The 27,687-nt window shown below is 32.1% G+C and overlaps 1 protein-coding gene across 3 annotated transcripts in view; it reads right to left on the bottom strand.

Moving 5' to 3' along the window:
- Nucleotides 1-27,687, bottom strand: part of GRIK2 (glutamate ionotropic receptor kainate type subunit 2) — a 577,027-nt gene that overhangs the window by 121,208 nt on the left and 428,132 nt on the right. For all 3 annotated transcript variants that reach the window (XM_040983826.1, XM_040983827.1, XM_040983829.1), the window contains exon 11: nt 20,371-20,594. In XM_040983826.1, coding sequence (XP_040839760.1) covers nt 20,371-20,594 — 224 coding nt within the window. The remainder of the gene's footprint in view (nt 1-20,370; nt 20,595-27,687) is intronic.

Below are 27,687 nucleotides of genomic sequence, written 5' to 3'. Positions count from 1 at the left end.
GATGGTAGCTTCGTTACTATTGAGTTTTGTCTGCCTGGTGTTTGTTGGGAGTGTGTGGGGGCGGGGAGGGAAAGGGGATAATGATGATTTCAAGCATTCTTATAAGTAAATTTGATGCCCAGCAAAAAATATAATCTATTGATAATTGTATTGATCCAACAGCTGTGGTGTAACAATTAACGGAGTCCTCTCTCTTCTCTGTCTCTTTTTCTCTCACCCCTTCTTCCTCTCTTCCTTCATGTCCTTTCTCATTCTCTCTCTTTTTCAATTCCATAGTTAAAATGAGTCACACCAAGTTATTTTTCTCAAGTTTACTTTCACCATAAAGGTTGTGATTTCCATTTAGAGAACAAAGAATCTTTTGTAATGCACATGATAGTGCCATTGTTTAAAATGTTTTAATGAGTAGACTGTATGAATAAGTGCTTCGTTTGGGTTAAATGTAATGTAAGGTAGAAGAAAATATTTAACACCTGAAATATATGAATATTTTAGTGTTTAGACAAACAAGTTTAATTATTGCAAATTAGTTTTCTCTAGAATAAATTCTGAACCAGAAACAAACACATTCTAATATATCTACATACTTTGTATTGTAATCATAGACATTTTTCCCACTTTAAAGAAAATGTTATGTTTTCGTAGGGCTATCTTTCATCTACTATAGGTTAGTTTCTCTTTTAGGTCAATAAGTCATTAAAGTGTTATGAAGAACCTGAAACAAAACTTAATGAATAGAATAACTGGCAGAATCTGAAGTCCTTAGTCAACATCTTCCTTAGAAACACTGAAATAATTCTACATATTAATTGATACAAAATTTGGAGAAAACTTAAAAATGTATGTGTCACTTGCATCAATTTTGACCATCTTCAATATTTTAGCCATAAAAAAACCTACAGACATATCAATGAAAGCTCTTAACTACAGTTTCTGAGATAACTATTTTTCTAAATTAAAATATTTTATATAGTATAGGGACTGTTAAAGTAATAGAAAGATGAGAAAGGATTCCTGAGAGATGTCTCCCATTGTCAGGGCTGTCATCTGTAACCATCTGGTGTCCTCTCTTACTGCTGTCTATTTCGTAGGGTAAGAAGGTTCCTCTCAAGGGATTATCATTAAAGATTCCTCCTAATATTGATAACAAATGATTTCATTATTCACTCAAACACATGTCCTTAGTTATAATCTATGTGCTCAAAAGAGTGATCTTAAACAATAGTTACTTAAGCTTGACAGGACTTAAAATTAAGAGCAAACATTCAAAAATAAGGCATTTGAAATGCATTACTTTAAATATTCCTGTTTAAACAATGATTGAAAACCTGTGTAAATATATGAATTTGCCTTTTGGCAGAGCTTTGAAAGTTTATCATTTTTCAGGGTACAAATGAAAGCTTGTTACCTATTCTTTAATTTTATGTAGATTTGAAAGGACTAGAAAACTGAATTAGCATTAAAATCTTTAATGACAAAGTGTTAAAGTTTACTTTTGCTGCTGCAGTATGTTTGCGCATGCAGAGAAACTAGAGATCTTCAGCAGATTCATGGGAAAGTGTATCATGTAAAAATTATGCATCAACTTAAAAAATTGAACCAAAATAAACATGTTTAAAATCCACTTTTCCATTTTGTATAAAATACTATCATATTATAACCAATGACAACTGAACATTTGATGTGTAAATGTTAGGCATTGAATCAAAAGTTTTTAGGATATTGCAGCCCCTCATTTTGGATGAGACAAGAGACTACAGTACAACTGTTTTGCTGGAGCTCTAACCTTCTGATTGACATTCAATCTTTCTCCTGCCTTTTTCTGTTGTTAATTCACCCCCAAATACGCTCTGATGTTACTAGATGCAAGTTTTTGCCCTCATACCTTCCATGTTCACTGAGTCCCTGTCAAAAGACAAAGCAACTTCCATACTTATATAGTAGTTTTTGCAAGTTGTTAACAAGTTTGCAGTAGTTAGCTGCTTAATATTCATATAAAATAAACTCAGTGAAAAGTAAAATAAAAAATTAATTCTTACAGAGTGTAAAGATACTTGAAGAATTATTAGCCAGGCATCTGTGTGCATAGCGGGTACGTGTTGAGGAGAGTCAAAAAAAAAAAAGTATATAATATTTAACTTAATCAGAGTTGATACATCCACATCTGCTTAGCTTCCTTCTCATCAATTTAAGAATGGAGAAATATGTTTTGTTGCTAAATTTACAAATATGGCCAAAACAAAGCAAACATTAAAGTGGATTTTGTCAGGAGCTAAACTATTTTAAGCACTAATGCATGAATCACTAAAAGATTTAGAAATTTATTTTCACACAAAACAAACTGGCTCTGATTAAATTAACATTTCATATTTTTGGGACTGGGCTATGGCACTCAAAAATTATTTATCAAGGGCCCGGCACAGTGGCCTAGCGGCTAAAGTCCTTGCCTTGAACACCCGGAATCCCATATGGGCGCCGGTTCTAATCCCGGCAGCTCCACTTCCCATCCAGCTCCCTGCTTGTGGCCTGGGAAAGCAGTAGAGGACAGCCCAAAGCCTTGGGACCCTGTACCTGTGTGGAATACCCAGAGGAGGTTCCTGGATCCTGGCATCGGCCATTGCACTCACTTGGGGAGTGAATCATCGGACGGAAGATCTTCCTCTCTGTCTTTCCCCCTCTCTGTATATCTGACTTTCGAATAAATAAATAAATCTTTAAAAAAAAATATTTATCAAAATAAAATTAGTAGTTGAAGTATGTAACACAAAGATTTTTCTGTATACTATAAAAACGGGTAAAATACTTGTCCAATTTAAGTGAAAATGATGGTCTAAAAATCTATCAATGTTATTTTATTAACCAGAAGTAAAATGGTATTTGGCAAACTTCCTCCAAACCAGAAAAATAAGTAATACATTAAATTATTTTATAAATATGTGAATAAAATAAAGATAATCTTCCATTGTTTGGATGGAAGATTTAAAACATTTGAGAAATATTTAGAGGGCAGATTGCTTTCCAATTATTTTATGAATCTCATCAAAAATCAATAGGTTTATCAGAACATCGACAGGTATCTGTGAAACCTTGCTCAAAACAACCTACTACATACTCTTCAGATTTTTTTCCATTTTTGTCATTTACAATAAGAAAAATCAATTTGGAAAGTCAGATAAGGGCTACTAGCATTACAATCATCTTTTCTAACTATGAATCTGCAATTATTTTAATGATTCATATTGCTTTGTGAGCCAGAGACAAACTCTGCTTACGACATGTTTGATTTGGTCAAAACCATGGCTCAAGCATTTTACTAAATTTAAAACCTGGGAGTCCATTAGGTTATGAAAAAAACAGCCTATGGCAATTTTTTAACAGAAACATTTATTTAATTCTATCATATTTCCTTACCTCTGCTCCCTATAAAGGTGTTTGTGATTATGAATATTTGTAAATAATATATGTAAAAAGACTTCTATTGTAAAAGATCAACACTGATCCTGGGACCATTTGCATCATATATAATATCTGGTACGCTTGTGGGCAAAGAACAAAGCTGTATTTTCTCAAACTGTGTGAGCTAGATTAGAAAACCTAGCATTAGACAAGCAAAATGGATCATTTTAACTTATTTTAACCATCTAAATGAGCATTTAAAAGAACATTTTATACTTTTAAAGTTACATTAATTATTCGTGAATTTTCATCTCACTCAATCCACTGAAATACACTGACAATTAGAAAATGAATGTTTTAAATTTTTTTAAACAGTAAAATAGTTAAATGTTCTTCAATAACATGATGCTAGATTTTCTGCCTTTGTCTATACCTATAATGTCATTGTGAATGAGGATAGTAGGATGTTGAACTTGTTGGTGGAGAACTACACTACTGTAATAATACGGGGAGGAAGAGTGGGAAGGGCAAGGTAAGGAGAGACATGGGAGAGAGAAAGGGGCAAATCCCTGTTCCTACAACACTATATCAAGGAAAATAATAAAAATAATTTAAAGGAAAGATCACTCAAAATGCATTTAGGGGAGTAAGTAGTTAGTAAATAGTAAACCTAGTAAGTGGTAAATATTAGTAATCATTAACTCCAATTTTAAAAGGGTTGAATTTAGGGTATTAAAGTAAGACGTTGTGGGGTGCCATAGCACAATGCAATAAAAACAGATAATGTTAATTCACTCTGTAATCCTCTACATAAAAAATTTGGAGATACAATGTTTTGAATGTTTTCCCTGTAAAGAAATGCTAAATGCTTAAAGATGAATATATGTACACTTATCAGATTTTACACAATTTAAACATGCAAAAAATCACATAGTATCCCATAATTATGTATACCCTACATGTATCTATTGACTTAAATAAATCACTTACAATTGAAATATAAATTAGGTATCCATCAAGTTAACCTACACCTTATTTTTACTTTATATTTTTCCACATAAAATATAAAGCTTATCAAGTTAATTATAATGAAAATCATGGACTTTACAAGTTACATTTTTTTGTAACAAACTGTCATAATCACTTGAAATCTGTACAGTACTGATCAATACTTATAAGCCATTGATCACATATAATCAATTCATGTATTAGGTTATTATCAAGCATTTGTTTTTTAATGTGGAAAAATGATGCCACTGGTACTATTCACTAAATGTTTTTATTTTTATAAAATATTAACAATAATATGTTATTTTCTCTAATGATCAAATTCTGTAAGTATATGCAAGAGGGGTTTTAGTATATGCTATTAAAATAATTTCTAGTAATTATTAAATAAGAGCCTATATAATGCTTATATATGCATATAATGCATATATAATATGTGATATATGCATATGATATGTGATATAATGCATATAATGCTTATGTCACAATATGCAATCTCAAAATTTTTATTATTTCTAAATATAGCAGTTATTTCAGCCAATGCCTCTTTATATTAGAATTCTTACATACTTAAGAATTATTTTACTTCATTCTTAATATTATTATTAGTGTAATTGTTAAGAACAGTGTTGTTTCTTAATACAGTTAAGAAGCATTTTGATTTTTGTTCAAGGAGAATGCACTTAATTCATGTACATCAAATATCCTTTCAAAAACATATAGATATACACACTGGACACATACACATCATTACTATCTTTGCATAAAAGGCAGTGAGCACCTTTTACACAATTCTAAAACACATTTTTCCCTGCTTTTTTGATTCACTTGAATGGCTTTACTTATCCCCAGCCAATATAAAAAGGAAATGTGTTCATGAAAGAAGGCCAAGAAGTCCATCTGTGTCTGCTCGTTTCTCTGAGCTATCAATTCTTTAATTTCTCAAAATATTTTTTCATCTTAAGCTCGACTATCTGCTTCACTAAACAAATATACTGTTCCAACTTCTAGCAGTACATATTTTTTTGTCTAAATCCCAAATGATCTCATTTTTCTTAAATAGACTATCTTCTTAGTTTAGCGTCCAAAAATTTTCCACACATTTTGAAACCCCCTTTTACTATGTACATGTAGTTAGAACATTTGCATCAATCCTTCCTACACTGTTATTTAGGGATTTTAGCACATTATCATAATAATCATGATTATAAATGTATGTTTTATAAGTTGGGACACTTCAACAGCGATTCTAAAAAATATTTACCATCAAAGTCCCTTCTCACAAATTGATGACAAGAGCAATGATTTCTTACTAATGACGCTTTATACCCTGTGTAACACCTATAGTAATTTACTGAGAGTTATATAACTTTCCTTAATTTTAATATTTATGCATTAATAATTCCAAATGAGTTTAAGAGTGCATTCTAATTTCTATACAAGGTCACTTATGATTAGTGGAAAAATAGTGCTAAACACTAATGTGTCTGGCTATAAACCTTTCGAAGACTTTTTGGTTTTTGAGAGACCAGTTAAACACCTCCTCATACAACTGATTATGTGAATTGCTGTCTATCTTTCAACCACTTGTTTCCTCTGCTTTAATATGCATTAAGCCAGGGAATCACAGCCAATCATTTTGGTTTTTAAAATTTGTTTCAGAAAGCTTCCAATACTTTGTGATTTTTTTTGCTTTATTTGCCTTCTGTTATCTGTATCTGCTTCCTTTATTGAAAAAGTCTCCATTTCAATTTTCCATATCTCATTTCTCTAATACAAAGTTTTATTTGATTGCATATACTTACTGCTTAAACATGGTGTCAGTCATTGACAGAAAATTCAATAATTGTATCTATTTTTATATGTACTTATAATATTTCTCTAATTCTGTTGCTAATTTTTGTCTTTCTCATTTCCTTTTACAGTGACTTTAATTTGTTTTATTGTTCCTAAAATTGTCCCAAAAGATAATGCTGTGACATATTTACAGTAATCATATTCAATTGGGTGAAAGGCAGATGGCAATCAAACAGTAGACACTTGTTTAGCACACTCAAGTTAGTTTGGCTAGGGAACACACATATCCTCAAAACTACATGAGGCTCATAAAGAACAGATGTAATAATTACATATTTTGATACAAACAGAAGCTGTACCTAAAAGAGAATAGGAACATTTCTTTTTTTAATCTAACCTAACTTCATACATTTATATGTGTTTTGAAACAACCAAAGACAATGCAATCCATGAAGTTATCAGATGATTCTAAACCAGATCTGCCCCAAACAGCACTATGGAGATAACAATGAAGGACAGAGGAAAATGGGCCAAACCTTGCACTAGTGACTGAAAGCTAGGAAGAAGAGAAAGGAGAAATTCAGAAACCGGCATCCCATATGAAACAAAAGGTCTTTGAAGAAGGGAAAGAAGAAAAATGTAAAATTCAAATGATAATGGAAACAATGAAAAGTGAACATTAACTTAGAGTACACATAATTGTGTAAAGAACAAATGAGGTATTAAGCATAGAAAGTATAGTATACTTAATATATAGTTGATGGACCTCTAAATTTATACTACATTTATATCTTGAAAATTGAAACGTTTAAAAAACAGACATTTGGTTTACTAGTTAAGTGCCTATTAAAAAGCAAATATCACACACCAGAATGCCTGGGTGCAGACTGCTGATTCCTGCTCCTGATATCTGGCTAAAACAAAAACTGGAAGCTATAGTAATGACTCAGGTTACTGGGTTTTTTCCATCCAAGGGGAATGTTACTTTGTGCTGATTTATCCTAGCTTTGTCACACCCAAGCCTTCAATAAAATTTTTAAAATACATCTTGACAACAAGATACTAGGTTCTCCACCATTATTTACACCTACAATGTCATGACACATGTAAAGGGCAGACAGCTGGAGACGTGACTACAGCTGAAGGACTATGTTATTGTAAGATACAGGAGGACATTGGAGAAGGAAGAAGAGGGGTGGAGTAGAAGGAGGGAAAGCAGGGGAGCCTTATATCTACAGAACTGCATAACTGGAAAATAAGAGATTCTATGTACATAGAAGATATATATGTACTAAAAGACAGAGAGAGAGAGAGAGAGAGAGAGAGAGAGACTTCAAATCCAATTTATTGCCCACATGCCTGCAACAGCCACATCTGGCTGGGTAAAAGTCAGGAGCTTGGAATTCCATTACATGTTATTGGTAGGTGTCAAACTCGTTAACATCATCTGCTGTCATCAGGATGATGATGAGCTGAAATCTGCAGCAGAAGCAGAGTAGCACAGTAACCAGAATTCATACCAGCACCTTAATATGGGATGCAGACATTCCAAGCAAACAAAATCCACTGCTCTACAACGTCTACTCAAGAAGTGTTCAGTTTTTAAAATAGTTTTAAAAAGGGAAAAAAATAAAAAAATAATTTGTTCTTGTTCGCTGTGCTTCAGCATTATAGTGTGAACTGCTGATTAGACAAACAAAGTCAAAGAGGAGATTCTTCAGAGCTACAACTACACAGGAAACCACTCTCGTAGTCTGGCATGTAGTCTACATGCATGATAGACAAGTATCTCAGCAACAGGACACCCTCTATAAATAATGGCCAGCACTGACAGGCTAGCTTTTTAATCTGACTATTTTAATCTATTGTAGAGATGTTGTAAGCTTTCCAAAATGCTGATCAATGCTTATGCTTTTTAAAAGATTTGTTTGCAAGACAGAATGACTGAGATGTACAAAGAGAGAAGAGAGCCACATGCCCACAGCAGCAGGGTTAGACTAGGTCACAGTCAAACCAACTGTCCCACATGGGTGTTAGGAAACCAAGTACGTGGGAAATCATCTACTGACTTCCCAAGACAACTACCAAGAAGTGAGCTGGGGAACAGAGTGACCAACAGGACCGGAGCCTGCACCTAGTAGCTGCTGATGCAAGTGCTTAAGCAGCAGCTTAACCCGCCACACTCCAATGCTCACTCTTGATTTTATGCCTTTTAGGTAAATATTTCCCAATAGACAAATTTATTTGTATATGTTCCTTTCCCACACGCATTTATCTTTTTCCAATGTAAAACTTTTATATTTAAACGCGATACACGTTAAGTTTCCATTTCCCTAGATTTCTTAGTATAGGTTTTCAAAACTTTTGGATTAAAGGGTTTAGGGCTCAAATTTATAATCCGTATTCCAAACAAAAGACACCTATGCATATACAATATTGTGCTACTGTGCTATAGCACCAAAAGTCAAATAAATTAAAGATTTACATGAGCTATTTTTACATGAAAGCTCTTTAAATTATCGAGGCTACAAATGAGAATAAAAATTGCAGCTCTAACAATGAACTGTTTTTTGAAATAGAATTCATTCAGCAATTAAATCTATGAATATTTGTCGAAATTCAAATTAAAGAAATCAAACTATTGTCTTTAGTTTTTACAATCTATAGCAAAAAATAACTTTTAGAATATTCACCTGCGAATGACAATACTTTGGCATGTAATATCTAAATCATTTTACATTTAAAATTTGATAGGGCCCGGCGCAGTGGCCTAGCAGCTAAAGTCCTCATCTTGAATGCGCCCGAATCCCATGTTGGTGCTGGTTCTAATCCCAGCAGCCCTGCTTCCCATCCAGCTCCCTGCTTGTGGCCTGGGAAAGCAGTGAAGAACAGCCCAAAGCTTTGGGACCCTGCACCCGTGTGGGAGACCTGGAATTGCTTCTGGCTCCTGGCTTTGGATCGGCACAGTATTGGCCGTTGTTCTCACTTGGGGAGTGAATCATCAGAAGGAAGATCTTTCTCTATATCTTTCCTTCTCTGCCTGCTGACTTACTCCCTGGATGCCTAAAACAGTTGAACCAAAGAAGCTTAGGATTGTAGATGGCTCTCGCATCTATCTAACCAAGCTACTACTGGCTCCTCTAGGTAATATTAGCCAGAAGCTAGAATTGGGAGGGGCTGGCACTGAAACTAAAGCATTCATTAAAATGGCATAGTAATGGGCTTCAGGCATTTCAAGATGTATTTTAGCTGCAATACCAGATATTCTAAAACACAAAGTCTTACAATTACTACAACCAGATATATTAGAGAATTGAAATCGTCAAGGTCTCTAATTAAATAAAAAATTTTCATAGTCAGCATGTTTGCTTTTGGAGAGGGAAAATTTAAAAGGCTAAGTTATAATTATAAAACATTACATCATTAAAATATACAGGAATCATAAAGTGTCACCTTTAAAAAGCTATGATTGAATGTTATGATTCAATGTATATTACAATGAAACTTATAAACATTCCATGATGTACAAGGGCTAATCAAATCTTGTTACAGATGGGACACATATGATGAAAACAAATGATTTAACTGAACTTATACATCAAAACAATACTTCAAATCTTTGATTAAGTAGAATAAATGGCTTAATAAAATGAAGATAGCGATAACTTCCACTGATTTAGAATGCCCTACTAATAGTAAACCATGATCTTAACCACAAATGACTGCTTGGAAACAATAAAATAATAAGCACATTCTAAGGACTTAGTAATGACATCTGATTAAATGCACATTTGAAGTAGGTAATTAATTCCACTACTAAGCTAATAACATATCCTAGTGACTTGTCCTAGATGCAAGAAATATTTTAAAAATAATGTCATAGTGACATGCTGAAACTTACTTACATCACTAATTTAATAAAGTTGGGAATCTCTGATTTAAATTTAAAGTATGTAATACCATCGTGTACCATTTTAAGATTACTGGAGGAAAATCATAATATTGTTATAAAATTCATATAATTTACTGATGTTAAAGCAAATAAAGAAAATATAACTCTACACTTAAAACTAGATTGTACTTTTAAATTATAGATTAGCTTTTTGTAATTCCATTATAGGATATCTATAGCCTTTTTTCTAAAATATATAATTGCCCAACTTAAGAGTGGCTTTAAATTGAGAATAGTAAGGAACATCAGAGTTCATAAAAAACATGAATTTGGTTAGTGAAGTTATTTTTTGATACCAAAGATTTTTTGTTTGCTAGTGAGCTACCAAACACTTCAAAATGGGCATTGTGAAATGAATATGAATGTAATTTACATTTAAAATAATTCTCATTTAGAATTATGGATTATGTCATGTATTTCTGGCAGTATACTTGCTAAGGATTTTTAAAGCATTCTTTTCGGAACTAAAAGGCTGAAAACAAACTGCTCTCAGATCAGTGAGATGATCATGTGGTTATACGGATAAGTGTAAAAAACAATGCGAGAGTAAAAATCAGACATTCAAGAAACATAAGTTATTAACAGCAAGAATCTGAAGTCAGCATCAGCAAGCAGCAATCTGTATTCTGGAATTTAATTTAAATAATAGGAGATGGTTTTAGCTAATACAGACATATGAGGAACATAATATTTTAACTATTTTTTTCCTAAAAATATATTGATATGAGAACTTTCACAAAGACTATTGCCTTATAAGCTATGTATTTTTTCAACTAAAATATTGGAAATTGGAAATACTCATTAAAATAGAGATACTCTGTTGCAATATAGATATCAATAAAATTTCAAAATATGTCTGTATGCATTAAATATACAGTTTGATACCCAAAGAATAGGAAAACATTTGGAAATCATTCATCAAATTTACTTTCAAACAGAATATTCAAAGTAAAAACTTTCAAAATAAATGGTAGACAAATAGATCTAAAATGTTGTCATTTCTTAATTTAAAAAAAAAATAGGTCCTATTTGGCAACTGACGTATTAAAATGAACATTTTGAAATAAATATATATATTTTCCTCAGTGTAAATCTCATTTCTGTATATCTACCTACAAACAAAATTTTCAGTGTATGTTTTTTTTCTTCTTATAAAATCATTCTGGTGACACTCATTTTCAACACACATCTTCATTATAGTGAATTTACTAAATTATTCTTAAACAGGTCTTCCCTCAACCCTCCCCACCCTCACCAAATTCAGTACCAAAAATAAGAAGGGAAGCAGGGAAAAACTTACCTAATTTTATTATGTTAAAATAATATTCAGGTGCATATTCTGAACCAACTTAGATGACAGTTGTAGCCCTATTCTGTTTGTAATGTTTATCATGCCAGTAACATTAAAAACCTACCATTTCACCTTTGCTTCAAATATTAACTTCATCAATTGTATAGTAAATTATGTCAATTTATTCATCACCTATTATCACTTCAAGTATAGTCAGAAATTGGAGCTTAAGTGAAAATGAAATATTTTGTATTACTTTAAACTTTAAAATGTCTCATAAATATTGTCAATAAGCTATGCTGCATACAGGTAAGAAAAATGAAGATAACCTTTATAAATATTACATGGTTGTTGCAACTAGTAATTTGTTTCAAGCCAATGCACATTAACTAAAAGAGTTGTCATCCTATATTTTAAATTACAAATGTGTTTGGTGGTTTTAATGTTTTGCCACAACTTAGTTTTAGTTTTCCAGATAAAGTTGCAAAAACAGGTAAGAAATAAATTTCTAACAAAGATAAATTTCCATTTTCATAGTGTCCCTTGTACTGTAAGGCTGACTAGAAATATTCAGAAGTAAAAGTATTAAAAAATCTATGTAAAATCCCTTATTATTTGTTTTTCCAATTCCTTTTACACACAAAATGTTATCAAAAACTTCGTATTCAAACATATTCAGATTTCCATTACTAAGAATAATGTCATTTTTTTCAAAAAAAAAAAACAACTACAAATATTTATAGATCTACCCAACAGGATTGATATGGAAATAGTTGAACTTCAATGAAATAATTATGTAATGGGATGTAAAAAAATTATAGTAATTGAGGTGTTGTGACATGTTGTAATGAATGGTTGCACTGACTGATGAAACTGTATCTCCCACTCATTAATTATTTGGATAGAATGAATCATTTTACTTCATAGGAAGAAATGGAGTAATAAATTTCCAGCCAAATTTATGTCTATGTATTTCTATTTAGGATTAGTTTTTCTCTTATTTACAAATTATAAAAAAAATACAAATACCATGTAAGTCCCCAGGAAATCTCAGCTTTGAGGTGCTTTTCTTTCACTACATTCAGCTATTGATTTTCAGGGAAAGTTAGTGTATTTTGCTAACTCCTGTCATGGAGCCCAGCTGATTGGAAATATTTTTTAAGCTTTCTGATGTTTAGACTAAAGGAAAAAAGACATTTCTTAAGCGTTTCTGATTGATGTTCCAAGAATAACTTACTACTTTAAAATAATGCATTGTAAATGTATAGCAAAGACATTTAAAAATAAACATTGTTTTTAAAATAAAAGTAACAATAAAGATATCCAATACCCTTCACTAAAATCTTAGAATAAAGAAAATAAATTTAACACAATATAGATAAAAACAAGGTATATGCCTTCTTTTTCTAAATGCGTTTTCTATTTTCTTCTAAATTCATTTTCTTTTGTTTAGGATACTCTTCCTCCTTACAGTAAACTAGAATTTAAAACTCTTTAAACTTATTAGCTTTAAAGAAAGAAAAAACGCCGCTTATCTCATTTGTGAAGAGAGGCAGACAGGCTGATTTAAATGAACTCATTCATTAAATGAATAAAAAAGCAAAAATTACTGGAACAAAACATATTATGCAATGTGCTTCTCAACAGCTTGGTTACAACTGCATGCCATATAGACTAGGTTCCTTTTTCTCTCAAGCTTAGTTCTTAGCATATGACCACAGTATAGTCCTAGGTAGGAAACATCTGTTTGAAAGAATTCTTTAATCAAACAACCAATGGCAAAAAGAAGGTTTTATTCAAGTAAAATGTGACACAAATGTTGATGTCACATTTGTCATTTCTCAAGGTAACTACCATTTTATGAGCCCAGTACTCATTGAACAGAGATAATACCGAACGGAAAAACAAAAGAAAAACTAGTAAAGATACCTTTAGTCCCTCAATATTTTTTCCTTAGCTGCCTGCACAGACTCCTCCCTTTCAAAGCATATATTCATACAATGAATTTGGCCTCTCTTGACTAGACATTGTATATTTAATAGATTCATAACAGCACCATCCAAAAAAAAAAAACCTGTGACATAACTAGTACAATATGAGACAGAAAAGTTTTCTTAACTGTGACAGAAATTTCCCCCAAAACTACAATTTTTCCAGTAGCTATTACAGACAAAGAAAAATTTGTAGTTTTTCTTTGAGAATTAACACAAATATACCAAGATAAGGGAAGCGGCTTCTTAGAAAGAATTACAGTACACTACAGTTATGCAGCACGTATATTCCTCGTGGCTGCAAAACAACCTTAGACCTCTAATCTGAAATCTTAAGAAACACCTCAAAGAATTTCTTATGATAAAATGTGAGGAAAAGGGAAAAGAAAGAAGTTATTCAGTAAATCCTATTAGCTTCCCAACCTAAACTGTCTAATGAAAAACTGCATAGGTGACAATGGCAAAGAAGCCACCACACCCCTATTATTCTAGTCCTAAAAAATAAACAAAAAGTCTTACAACAATGCTGTTTTCCATCAGTTGTGTGTGTCTCTGTGAGTGTTGTGAAATCCAGCTGCATATTCTACAAGAGATTCAGCGAGGATAGAGGTGGCATTGTTGGTAGTAAGTAGATGTTACAACTTGATGAAGCATTGAACTTAAGCTTTTTGGAATCTCAAATTTCTTAATGTCACCAAATATACTGTAGAGTCTTGTAACAGCTTCTGTGATTTACGGAGCTAGATGTGGAATAGCTAAATGGAAACAATTTATGACCACAGTTCTTAAAATCTGCTTCCTTAGATGTTAATTGAGAGAATATAATTAGAGTAGCTAGAGAAACAGCGTTTCTGCTTCCAGGAGCCTTTGTATTCCATCCTGGTGACTGATGCAAATCAGTGGAGGTAAATAATGTATCTACAGAATTTGAAAGCAAATACTGGGCCATCAGATTTGTGCTTTTGAACTTACATTTAAACCTTGCTTAGCAAACAGGAAAAATAATTTGGATAGGGAAAATTCATTTGGATATAAATACAGAAACTTGTAAACATGCTCAATCATAGTTGTTGAACGACAATATCAGTGAGCATTGGATTACAGAAAATTAGAGAAAGGGAAATTTTAATTTGCCTTGTCTTAACTCAATTTTTTGCAAATGTTTTACTCTTCATGCTTGATCTTAGCCAACAGGCCGAGAAGCAAGGTAAATGTTTTACTCTTATAACTCTGTCTGGATAAGAAATACATATCTATTTTCAAAGCATGAGGATTACAGGAATAACTAAAATTATAGAAGTATATTATTTTTAAGTTACCAAATAAAAATTAAGAGAAAAAAATGTTTAATGTAGAAGTAGACTCATTTCTTACAGCAATATTTCATGTCATAGTTTGCCAGTGCTTTAGTTTAATTAACACTGACAATTAAGTCTACGATAGACAAATATTAACAGTCACTTTCATATAAGCAAAAGGAATATTGGCAGAAGAGCACTAACTTAAAACCAAAATTTCAGCAAATTCCAGAAAAATTGCTAGCTGGAGAGAAGTAACAAACAAGTTTCTGCACCATTTACTTAAATTAAAAAAAAATTAAAAATATACATATTTTTAAATCATGCTCTTAAAATTAAAAGTGAAATGGTTTTGGAGTAAGCAGTTGGCAAGTCAGTGGTAAAGGTATATAACAGAACCGGCATTTCATTCTCATATGGCAACAGTCTTTTTGAAAGCAGTTTAAATGTGACCATCCCACCAAAACAGCAATCTGTTTTTGAGTACATTATAATTCATTGTTGCCCTTCATCATCCATTAAATGTCACCCATCATTGTGATAGGAATATAAAAGCTCATCAGGAGCCTAGATTTAAACCATTAATGCAGGCACTTTAAACGCATTTTTTTAAAGTCAGTTTAGCTTTCACATACATTATGCTGAGACAATCCTTATCTCTGATCCTCAAGAGAAATATGGACTGTTCTTAAAAGCAGAAGGACTTTAATCAGAGCAACAGCCTTGCCATCTTGTGACCACAATCATGTTATAGTCAGCACATCTGCCAGGCCAGACTTGATGGTCAGAGTCCTAACACACCCTTCAACAGATTCTTGTAAGATAATTCCGTGCTGCCCAATGCAGTAATACAATGAACAGTTTGTAAGTATTCTAAACACTCATCAACATAAATCAACGCAAAATCACACAAGAATCTTCCTGTACTTGTACTAAGTTAAAATTGAGAAAATGCTAATGCTATGCATTTAATACATGAGCGCTCTGATTTTCCGTTCTAGCTGGGTTCTAGCCAGCGTTAGTAAACATTGTTTAATTTTTATACTTTTTTTTCTATATTTGACCATATTCATTTGTTAAGCAATCTAGTAAAAGTTTGCATTGTAACTATTCTCGCTGTAAAGAAGATATAATACTATATTTATTCTCAGAGTCTATTTATACTTAATTATCAATGTAGGAGTAAAACATGCGAAATTCTTTAAGGCTTATTGAATCATTATTAACATCACATCAATCCTGTTGGAAGCAAAAATGTATATATCATTTATTCTGTCTTTTAGACTTTGTCCTCAATGATTCATTCTTCTACATCAATAACTTAGATCAACTTAGATAAGCATTTCAGAACAACTCTGGTTTTCAGAAACATCTACGTTCCAAATTTTAAAGTTCTCAAATACATGTGGAAATTTAAATAAACTCTTTTTATAAGCAATGCCTGTGTCATAAGTCTCTGTCATTTAGTAATGAATATTTGAAGCAAGGTGAAAAATTTCTCTTAGTATCTGTAAATAAGGTGGATACCCTAACCAGGCTTTTTATATGACTGACTTTCACCTCTGCAATAAAATTCCTAATTCAAGGAAAAGGAAAGGAAACGAAGGAGAAGGGCAGATTTAGGGCAAATATAACTATGAGTAAGCCCATTGTGGACAAGATATCTTGCTACACTTCTGTGAACCAACAGCTATAGTATAATGACATTTTGTTTCTAGAAAGCAGAATTCCTCGCTCAACTTAATTACCATTAAAGGAATTCTTGGTTATATCAGACAAGCATGCTGATTGTGTCATTATGCTATAAATAATTATGCAATTGCTTGGAAGAAACCACTTTTATATAACCATATCAAGATAAAATATCACACTTATATTTTTCTTATTATTAGTTAAAAATATTAAGAATGTGTGTTAAGTATTCTTAAACATATATTTCATAAAATAAGGGTGAGGGGAAATTTTTTAAGTTACTTGGCAAAACAATGTACTTCCAAGCTATTTTTTAAGAAATGAATTCTAATAATCATTATTAGTTTCTAACTTGAACTGATACTATACAGAGAATCTAAGTAAGCTTTAAATCTGTTATTGTGGGCTAAGCAACAAATCACCTAATCTCTTTTATTTCCTTTATAGTTATTTGTTCTCCATTGTAAAAACAAAAAAGTAGTATTACAAGTCAATTTTTAGGAAAATGTATATAAAATATGTTGTGTCCATAAAAATTACATATATTTATCAAAAATTTATATGTAGTTATTGAAAGACAATGGATATTTACTGTGATTTTTTCTAATTTCACTAATGGAAAAAACATCAATTGTATTTAATCTTGGGTTTAAGCATGAAGTGCAATTCTTACTTCTTTATACACAAATATGATAAAAACGTACTGTACTCACTAACATACAAGAAAAATACTTTTGATATTTTATGAAATTAAATTAATGCTTGGTACAAACCCAAATAAATATTTGTCTTACTGAATGAATGATTAATGAAGCAATTAAATTAACGTGGAAAAAGAAAATAAATTGGAAATGCACTTTGGTAGTCATAAGACACATAGTTAAAATAGTAAAAGGGATATAATGAAATTATAAATATGGCAAAGTAAATATAAATGTAGTTATTTTAATATTTGTGATATTATAAACCTGGAATGTATTGTTTTCTTTCCTATGTAGATATTATGTAATCCAAAATCAGTATTATCTGACATGAACAATTGATACATGTTAATTATGCTACTGAAGTGATATTTTAGAGCTTTGTTGCTGTGATTCTCAATTAAAACAAAAGACATATCTAGGAACTTCTTAATGTAATTTTTCTTTCTCCTGTTGTCATGGCAATAAGTAGTACATTTGAAGAAAAAGAAAATGGCACTTTTTCATATCAGTAATGACAACAACGAATTCATCTGTGATCTCTCCATGACAAAAGACCAAATTTTTAATATGTAAGCAAAATCAAAATGCCACACTCATTTCATATTTCCATAAGCATCTTGTTTCTGTCTAAACTGAGAACAATAAATACCTATTGAAACTGATATTTTATCTGCATTTGCCACTGATGAACTTCTTTCACTCAAGCAAGAGTTCAATATCAGATGAGATTCAATTTTAATTATACAACTTCAGTTGATTTGGAAGTTTTAGTTTAAAATTTAAATTGGTTATTCAGAGTTTCGTTTCACATGAATTCTTGTGTTTCGTGCTAAATTTGTAAATTATTTTAAATAAAATTATTTTAATATTTGGAATTGAACAAAGTATTTTACATTATGTAAAGTATATTAAGCATTACTTTAAAATAATATTTAATGATATTCATTAGTTAACATTGTTAATCTGACGTTATTTAATATGAAATGTGTTACACTACCAATAAAGACATTTTTAACTTTTCTTTAGTATTTTAAGTATTTAATATATATGCATATGATTATTTGCTTTCAGTGTTAAAAAAGGGTTAACTACAATTATTCCAAATCCATTTAAAATTTAATAACAAAATATAACAGTAACACTGAAAAATAGAAAAGAGCTAGAGAATAGGAAGCAGGATGACTTGTCCTCCTCGAATAAAATGGCATGAATGTGTTGTGAATATAACTGCACATGTTGATAAAATTATGCAGATATTAATTATAATGTTTTATCAAAGTTAGAATTGTAGTAATAGTTTGAAACTGCAGATAACTGCATATGGATAACACATTCTGCTGCTTACTAATGTACTTTTAAGCTAGGAAAGAAAACATCTACTTTCTTTTCATTATTTATCTTTTATTCTAATCTTACAAAATTTGAGATTGTAAGTGCAGAAATATTTGGAAAACCTAACATTAAGTTGAGGCAACCAAATATTAAGTTTCTGGGATTCCTAGAAAACTTATTTTTAGAATGACCTTCCTATTAATTCCACACTATTGCCTCAGAATCATCTCACCAACTTTACAGATCATTTATACTCTTCCTGAGAAAGAATTTCAATAATCAATGTCTTCATTTGATTAAGCAGAAAAATAGGTGTACATGAATACATTGAGGAAATCCTTTTCTACTCCTGGGAGAATTTATATTACTATCCGGCTTGTGTAATGACAGAAACATTGGACACATTTATCAGAATAGATAGACATAAAAAATGTGATTACATCAGTTTTAAATGAAATTGTGATTATCTGTAAATGCTCATACAATGGTGCCTCACACTAAAAAATAAAATTAGCTCAGAAATGCTCAAAAAGGAGATATTTTACTTGTACAGAATATGGAAACAATTGAAGATAAAAACTAACTTCACACTCAATTTCAATTTCAGTAGAATCTCAAGCTTCAATTGAAATTTTAATAGGCTTTGTCAGCATCAAAATCTGTACTGCAACAGACTGCAGTTGCAATGGATGGTTTCAAGCTAACACCAACGATAACTGCATCATTAAAGACTCCAATATTCAACTCAGCATAATAGATAAAAATAATACCTTTGCATCACAATTATTTATAAATATGTCAAAATAAATATGTAAGGCATAAAATATGCAAAACAGTATAATATTCCAATCATCAATTTCATTTCCTGAGCTGAATGAGCTGAACTTTTTTGATTTGGTTCTATGGAGAAAAAAATAGGAATCTATTCAAATACATTCTATGAAAGACAAATTCCTTAGTAATAATTTTGTGATGAGTTTGTCAAGTAATTACAAAAAAAGACAAACTGCATATTAATTTTCCTTGTAAATGCAAAATGTGTAGGTATACATTATTTTTGCTTATTTATGAATTAGTACATTGGATTCTAACTTTTTTATTCAAAGCTAATTTTTTATGTATAGTACACAAACACAATGGGTGTGGAGTTTTTAGCATTCACCATCATTATAGCAGCAAAAGAGTATGGATTCCTGAGGGACAATCATATTCTTCATAAATGAAAAAGCAGGCTAAATCATATTGAAATGCTACACCTATTGAAAGTTTGATTAAGATATGTACAAATATGTTTACAAATTTCCTTATCCAAGAACGAATATAAAAGAGCAAAACACATAAATGCCAATGTGATTTTGTAAAACTATGCTTTTTTCAGGTAGACATTAAATTTCTAGAGCCATCAACATGTTAATGGCATTAATACACTATTTGGGAGTTGGGTATTTATTCTGTGAAAATATGAAGATTTTATGTTATAATCATGCTTTCATTTAGAAAACTTTCAGTAAATTATTCCTTACGAAATTCTCCTTTGAAATTTTACTATTTTGATTATTCTTATGACTAAAATATTAATTTAAATTAGCAAAATATGCTATTTTGCTTTGTGTTCAAGAGAAATCTTCAGCTGAGAGTAATTGTTTTCAACGACACTTTCAAATTCTGAGTAAGAATGGTAAGCCCCATTGTATAAATAGCTTAATGACACAACCAGCATTCACTCTGCCCAAAGTGGCAACACATTACATCTTAAAAACTGGACATGATTCCTAAATGTTCATTATTCTAGAGAAAGTCATAGGAAGTAAAGGAAAGAAAAAGTAAAATCAATTGTGACTTTTGACAATTATTAGGTAGAAAAAGGAGTTAACAATTGCCAAAAAAATCACAAAAGTGAGCATGTTACCTGGCTATGACAAAGAGCACACAACTGACACCCAAGTAAGCCAGCAGAATATACATCCAGATATCAGGGGACAGAGGATTCAGGAAGGAGAAGACGCCTGGGTTTGTACCATTGGGCTTGCGGTACAAAATACTTATTCCAAGTGTCATAAAGGGCTTGGAAAAGTCGATGACCTTCTCCCGAACGTAGGTAATAGCCAGTGGAGCAACTGCAAGGTCAGCTTTCTATAGAAACAGAAAAAAGAAGAAAAGAAAAATTGATTCTATTTTACAAGGAAAGACTATTCAGCAATCAAAGCAAATAAGTTAAATAAAACAAAGACTTTATACTTGACACTTGTCTCAGTAAGGATTACGTTAAAATTTGTAGCTTTTTTCACTCTGGTTTGCTTTACCAGTCAGCAACGATCACACTGATACAAAAAGAAAAACACACAACAAATTAGATATCCGAAGCAATGTCTTCATATTTAGTATATTTACATGCCACTGCGTATCCTCAAAATTGCTCTTATTTTAAATTCTACAAGGCCATTTAATAGTCTTATTTCTATATATTATTTTATTCATAAGGCAGGCAGATTGATTGAAGCTGAGACCTACAGAGATATTCTGTCTTCTGATACACACCCCCATTACCACAACAGGCAAGGTTGGGCTAGAGCCTAACAAAAAGCCTCAGTTCACCCTGGTCCCTCATGTAGGTGACAAGGACTCACATTTCTGAACCATCGCCTGCTGCCTCCAGAGGTGCACAGCAGCAGGAAGCTGCATGAGAGGCAGAGTAGGTCGGACATGAATTAGGAATTCCAAAATGGGATGCAGCCGTGCCAAGCACGCACCTTAACAGCCACTTAAATCCATTAAATATTAATAATATTTTTAAGAAAAATGATCAATCATCATAGTGATTACATCAAATTCATAAGCTGGATATCCGATTTTTTTAAATTGCAGAGTGAGGTTAACTAGTTTCAGTTTTTAAATAGCTAAAATGTTAAAAAAAAAAAAGCATATCTTAATGTAATTCTGTTTACTACCCTTGAGTTTTGTTTCTATCTCTTTGATTTGTTTTATATTACTTAATGAAATCCTTGCAGCCTTGCCTAAATAGCATTAGGAAATGAGTTTTTCAATTTTCACATAGATGCTAATTTTCCACGGTAGCTTAAATATGTTAAATTACTAATGCTTTTCACTCGCCGTGATGTTACCATCTGTCAGGGATAAACTTACACTGTAATATGTTGTGGGAAATAATTATAATATTTTAAAATAACAAAAGCATCTATCATGAGAAATTGTGTTACTGCATTTTTTAGTATAGGTAAATACACCCAGCTTCCAGAGAATATACAAGAAATGTTCATTTCAAAGGCAACAGACTTCTGAAAAAAGAAATTAGCTTTGCACTGTCCCCTTATATTAGGTATTGTTGAAAGACTTGGTTAGCAATTTTCCTAAGCTGCTAACTTTGCCGGCAGTATTCTGTGTGTTTGTGTCCTTTAGTGTGGGTCCCTTGAATATGTACAGGTAAGAGGGACTACTTAGATGCTTGGAGAGAGTAGTCTGTACAGGACTTATGATGGAAGAACCTATTTCTTGAACTAGACAGAAAAAAGGTCTGTAGGATTCAGGGACAGTTAACAATATATTTATTATTCATAAGTCAAGACAAATACTGATTTAAGAATAATAATTAATATCCCTGAACCATTTGCAGTGAAATAGGTATAAAGTTCAGAACTTTATATGGATTGTCAATTTAGTCCATGTACCATCCTAATATTTCGTATTTCAGGTTAGGAAACTCATGTCTTGAAAATTTAGAAAACTTGTTGATTTTGTAAAACTAGTTTAGCATTGGAATAAGGGTATGAAATGAACCTCTTGGGAATCCCAAGTAGAATTTAACTGTGACATGTGTTTTAGAAATTGCTGAGGTAATCTTTTACTCATTCATTAGTTCAAGAGTTTGTACATACTGAAAAGTAACTGGAGAAAAGAAGGCAAGCAGGTGAAAACTTGGTCTGGCACTGAGGTCCCTTGGACAGAACACCGACCACAAGACAAAGCACGATTATCTAAGAAATTGAATTTGACCGGTGCCTTCTGTAGCTGGCATCCCATATGGGTGCCAGTTTGAGCTACAGTTGCTCCACTTCTGATTGAAATCCCTGTTAACATCCACATGAAGGAACTGGATGAATTTCATTTGTCTTTATTTCAACATTGCCCATCCTTGGCTGTTGTGGCCATTTGGGGAGTGAACCAGCTGATGGAAGATCTTTTCTCCTCTCTCTCTCACTCTGCCTTTCAAATAAATAAATATTAAGAAAAAAATCCAGAAATTCTCTCTTAAAAAAAAAAAAGGCTACAGGAAAAAGTGACAATGTGATTTTCCCCTGATTTAGGATTTGTAGTGTTGGATAAAGAACATAGCTTATTTATGTGCCTCTTTGTCCTGCTAGGCACAAAATAAAGGAAAGCTTTCTCATAAATGCTGTAGCCCATGTCAATACAAGTGAATATATTTCTAAGGGGTAATTTCTTTTTATTTAAAAGTGGCATAAAATTTTGTTTGCTACTATCACGTACATCCTGGCATTTGATAGTATATTGATGAATGAATAAATATAACAAACAGATATGCTTGTTCTCTATCTTTGCTTCATCACTTCTCTTTGTTGTATTTATTTTTTTATTAACTACATTGCATTATGTGACATAGTTTCATATTCTCTGGGATTCCCCAACCCCTCCCTGTGTCATAGTTTTATTTTTGTGGTGGAATGTATTGTATCTATTCTCATCATATGAGAAACATAAAAATGTTTATTTTCCAATAAGTAAATAATAGAATGACAGTTATAAGAGGCTGCAATTTGGGAAAATGTTGGTCAGACACAAAATTCCACTTTATAGGATGAGTAATTTCCAGATATCTATTATTAGGCATGGTAATTTTAGTTAATAACACTATATTGCATTCTTGAAAAATGCCAACAATTTAAAATTCATGATATGTATCACCACAATAATCCAAATAATGTGTATTAAATAAAAAGCACTAAATTATAAAGTTGCTGTGTAGGCATTTATTTGTATTCACAGGATGATTATACTATATCCAATTTCAAGTTTACTTGCTGCTTCCCCAAACAAAAATTTCCACTGTGTATATAAAATAAAGTAGATAGAATATTACTGTCAATTATGTAGTTAGTTATTTGAAACAAAAGATAAACAGATAGTTTCAATAGGAAAAAATATGATTTAATAGGAAAGTGAATGGGTGAAAAGACAGTTAACTTCTATGGAAAATCATTCAGTGACAGTGATAAAATAAATGAGTTCTGAAGCCATGAACACATTAAATAGCCTTCCATATTGGCAAGTGAGTAAACCTACACACAGTATCACTATAATCATGACATTCTGGAAAAGGTAAAATTTTAGAGTAAGATTAGTCACTGGGAATGGTTTTGGAGAGAGAGAAAACATTCAAGGAGCAAAGCACAGAACATTTTAGGACACTGCAATGGTGGATACATGGTTTTAAACATACATACGTATTTGCATACCACAGTGTGTTCTACAAGTAAGATCCAGCTTCATTACAAGTGTTACAATGATATAATAATATTGGGATTTAACCAAGTATTTTAATGAGGTATTTCTGAAGTCAGTTGTGTTATCTTTCCTTCAATCATCATGATATTAAGTACAGCAAAATTGGAGGAAAAACCTGATGGTAAAATTGAATGATTTAGGAATTTTATCGCTATGCACACAGACGAATAAATAACAAATGAACCTGACAACTGTTTTCTAATTCTAGAGTAACAGAAAATCTTGCATTAGAGATTATGAAAAAATGTCAAAGCATCTACTTCAAAAAATAGGCAGATGAAATGTTTTAACTCATGTAAATTGTATAAAATAAAATTAAGGCTCATTTCTACTTCATTGCATTAGGAAGTCTTCATGAAAAATCATGCTTGTATTTGCAGCTTGAACAACGAGCCTGAAATGGCAAAATCCTGAACTCGCAGAGTGTCGGCAATAAGAAAAAGAAATTCACAGCAATAGTTAGCTTTAAAAGTATCTGTTATGGACTAAGACTATGCCACATCCTTTGCTCTTGTCCCTTTCATTAGTCTGTACAATAGCTCTACTAAACATGCAGTATGATTTCCTTAGCTCCAAAGATGACCTAGCCAAGCGCATTTCCTACAGTTTCTCTGCACAATCATTCAACTATAGCAAGCCAATTTCTACTGTTATTGTGCTGTTGCAATCCCCTATCCAAAATGGCCTTTCCTTTGCTCCACTGTTCAAATTCAGCAAGAAATACCAGCATTCATTTTTCTCCTGTGTAACAACTCTCAATACCTAAGCGAATTAATTTTGGGAGCATTTATAAACTAAGTCAGAATTTAATGTAATGATACTTTATGCGGTGTCATATCTGATTGCTTTGTATATGGGTGAAACAAAATAGCATGAGAATAATATATGCACATTGTAATGTTATTGTACCTGTTTCTACAACAGCAGAGCACATTAAAATTGGAAGGTGTTCCTTCAATAACAGCACATCAGTCTGAATAAAAGGAACGGCGAGTTATTCTCACCTCTAACAATCCCAGTTATTTCACATTATTTTATAGGCAGTAGCTATGTTTCTAAATAACTACACATTAGTTTAATATTCTACAAACCTACGCAAAATCCTTAGAAGTTGCCTCATGTGTCTTTATTATTATAATGAACTTAATATCCATAATGTATCCTTTAAACTGATACCAAAAAACTACTTGGTAATGAATACCAAGCACAAATTCAATTTAATAAAATAAAATTTCCAAGAAAATTAAAACAATTGATTTTCACAATTTAACTTTTACCCACCCTTGTTATAAACATAATATTTATTTGTACCATAAAGTAATTAACTAAAGTTAACAGTCATTTACAGAGAAAAGAATAGTTATTTCTGTAGGATTATATTCCTAATAGCAAATCATTGAGTAAAATCTCCCAGAGTAACAGCAAAGATTATTGACTTAATTGGAAAATTGAAAGTTACATAGTGAGAGATATCCTCATGAATGGCATAGTAACCCCTAATTTTATTATGCAACTTTGATTATGTTGTGAAACACTGATTTTACGAAACTTCAAGAATCACATAACATAACAGTTTTTTATAGAACATGTTCAGGTCAACCAAAAACATCTTATTACTTGTGAAAGTTCTTACAATTTACCCCTGGCAAAAACAGTTCAAGCATTGGTTTCTATTTGATAATCCTGAGTGAAAAATAAAATGGCAAGTGCACTGAATAAACTGGCAGCATCTAACTTGACTTACCTAAGAGATTTTACAAAGCCAATCATGCATATTAATTTAATGTTATATTTTAGTGATACCACCTTTGCTAAACTCAGACAAACATTTAATGTGGCACATTGTCCATATGTGAACTTGCTGAAGAAGACTGCTCATTTTCTATACACGTGTGCCATCTGCACTACTACCAATTTGGCACATTACCTCCAGTCTTACAATGACCTGAAGGTGGTCCTACACCTTCATTCACATCTAAGTAAAATCTGCTCTCTACTCAAAGAGTATAGAGATTCTTCACATACCAGATAAACAGTTCCTACTTAGATTCCCTCAAAAACGTCTGGCAAACAGCTAGTGTTTGCCAATGTCCATTCCCTCGCTCTTAGTCTGCAAAACACTACAAGATATGTCTCCTACTTTCACCAACATTACTTCCGTGATTCTTCCACTCTTACTCTACTGATTTCCAACAATTCTGAACACCATGATAATAAAACATATTCACAAACACCTTCTAACTGTGTTTATTATGCCTCAAGAGGCGCACGTAACACAAAGGAATGTGAGTTGCTCTCTTATGTGTCTGTTTTGTTATAACACAGAGGATTCTTTCCATGACAACTCATTCTTTTGTGATTTTTAGCCTACCATGTTTTCATTTTCCTCATAAATGTAGACCAGATTATGCCACTAGCAACATAGCACTACAGACAAGGTATGTTGTGAAGAAAAGTGGTTTATGTGGGCTCACAGTTCTAGTACAAGTTCAAGAGACAACATCTTGGAGGCTACTTTGCTGGGAAAATCTCAGGGTAGTGTAGACTAGCACAATGAGAAACACAGCAGTGTATTAATTTGTACATATTCTCTTGTCTCTCCTCTATTACTTATAAGGTCCCCTTGATTCAATCATGGATATTTTACCTAGAATGGCCTTATTTAATCATGTCCATAAGCCAAAGACCTTATCTGTGTTCACCACAGTCAGATAAGTTTCTGACCTTTACTACCCCGTAATGGTGACTAAAATTCCACATGAGACTATAAAGAGGCAAATTATATTTAAATCACAGCATTTTGCCATTGACTTCCTGCAACTAATGTTCTTTACCCATGAAAACTACTGTATTCTTTTAATTGTATTTTTATTGCTCTTACTACTTTCCATGATGCAGTTTTGTAGGAATAAAAGTTCCCTCTCCCACATCTCTGTTGTCTCTCCCCAGTCTACCCTTACCTACCCTATTCCCCCATGTTATTACAATAGTATAGCCCTTCAGCAATAGTCACAAGTCCAACATTCAGCTATTTAAGTGTATTGTGACATTGTAAGCATTACAATGATGGAAAATCTAGTATCCTATTGTCAGAGCATATTTGGCAGTTTCCCTTTACTAAGGAATAGAAACGCATAATGCAATGTATCTTCAGGATTTGATATGCTAGTATCCATTATATAGCTCATCCATGAGGAAATGTGCACAACATGTTTAACTATAAAGCTGTTCTGTATTTTACATGGAAGTTGCTTTTATCATAGATAACATATGATACCTGTCCATTAAGCTCATTTCGTTAAGCATCTGGGCCTAAATTTGGACCACTTTGTTGCTAATGGTAATTTCATTTTTTTAGATTTTTTTTAATGTTTTATTTTTGATGATGTTCACACAGCTGCCAGGGTGAGAACATTGTTTCCAAATTTTCCCTCCTTACCCTCCTGTCTCTAGGGGATGGGGACCAACTAATGCAATCCCAGAGTCCCCAATGTGGGGCCTGCTCTGAAGGCCTCCACTCAAGTGGTTTCAATAATTCTGAAAAGCCATTGATCTCACCGACCCAAGGATAAGGAATTACTTCTAATGTTCTTCTTTTGACACAGTCTACCCAGACTCTCCAGTCGCTCAGAAATTTGCTGTCAATGCTCGGCTAGGATAGTTGAGTAGTTCTGCTCTCTTTTCT

Source organism: Ochotona curzoniae, unplaced genomic scaffold, assembly GCF_017591425.1.
Source record: "Ochotona curzoniae isolate NIBS_2020 unplaced genomic scaffold, NIBS_Ocur_1.0 contig_3819, whole genome shotgun sequence".
NCBI lineage: Eukaryota > Metazoa > Chordata > Mammalia > Lagomorpha > Ochotonidae > Ochotona > Ochotona curzoniae.
The sequence above is the reverse complement of the archived record's forward strand: the minus strand, read 5'-3'. Positions and strand labels throughout refer to the sequence as shown.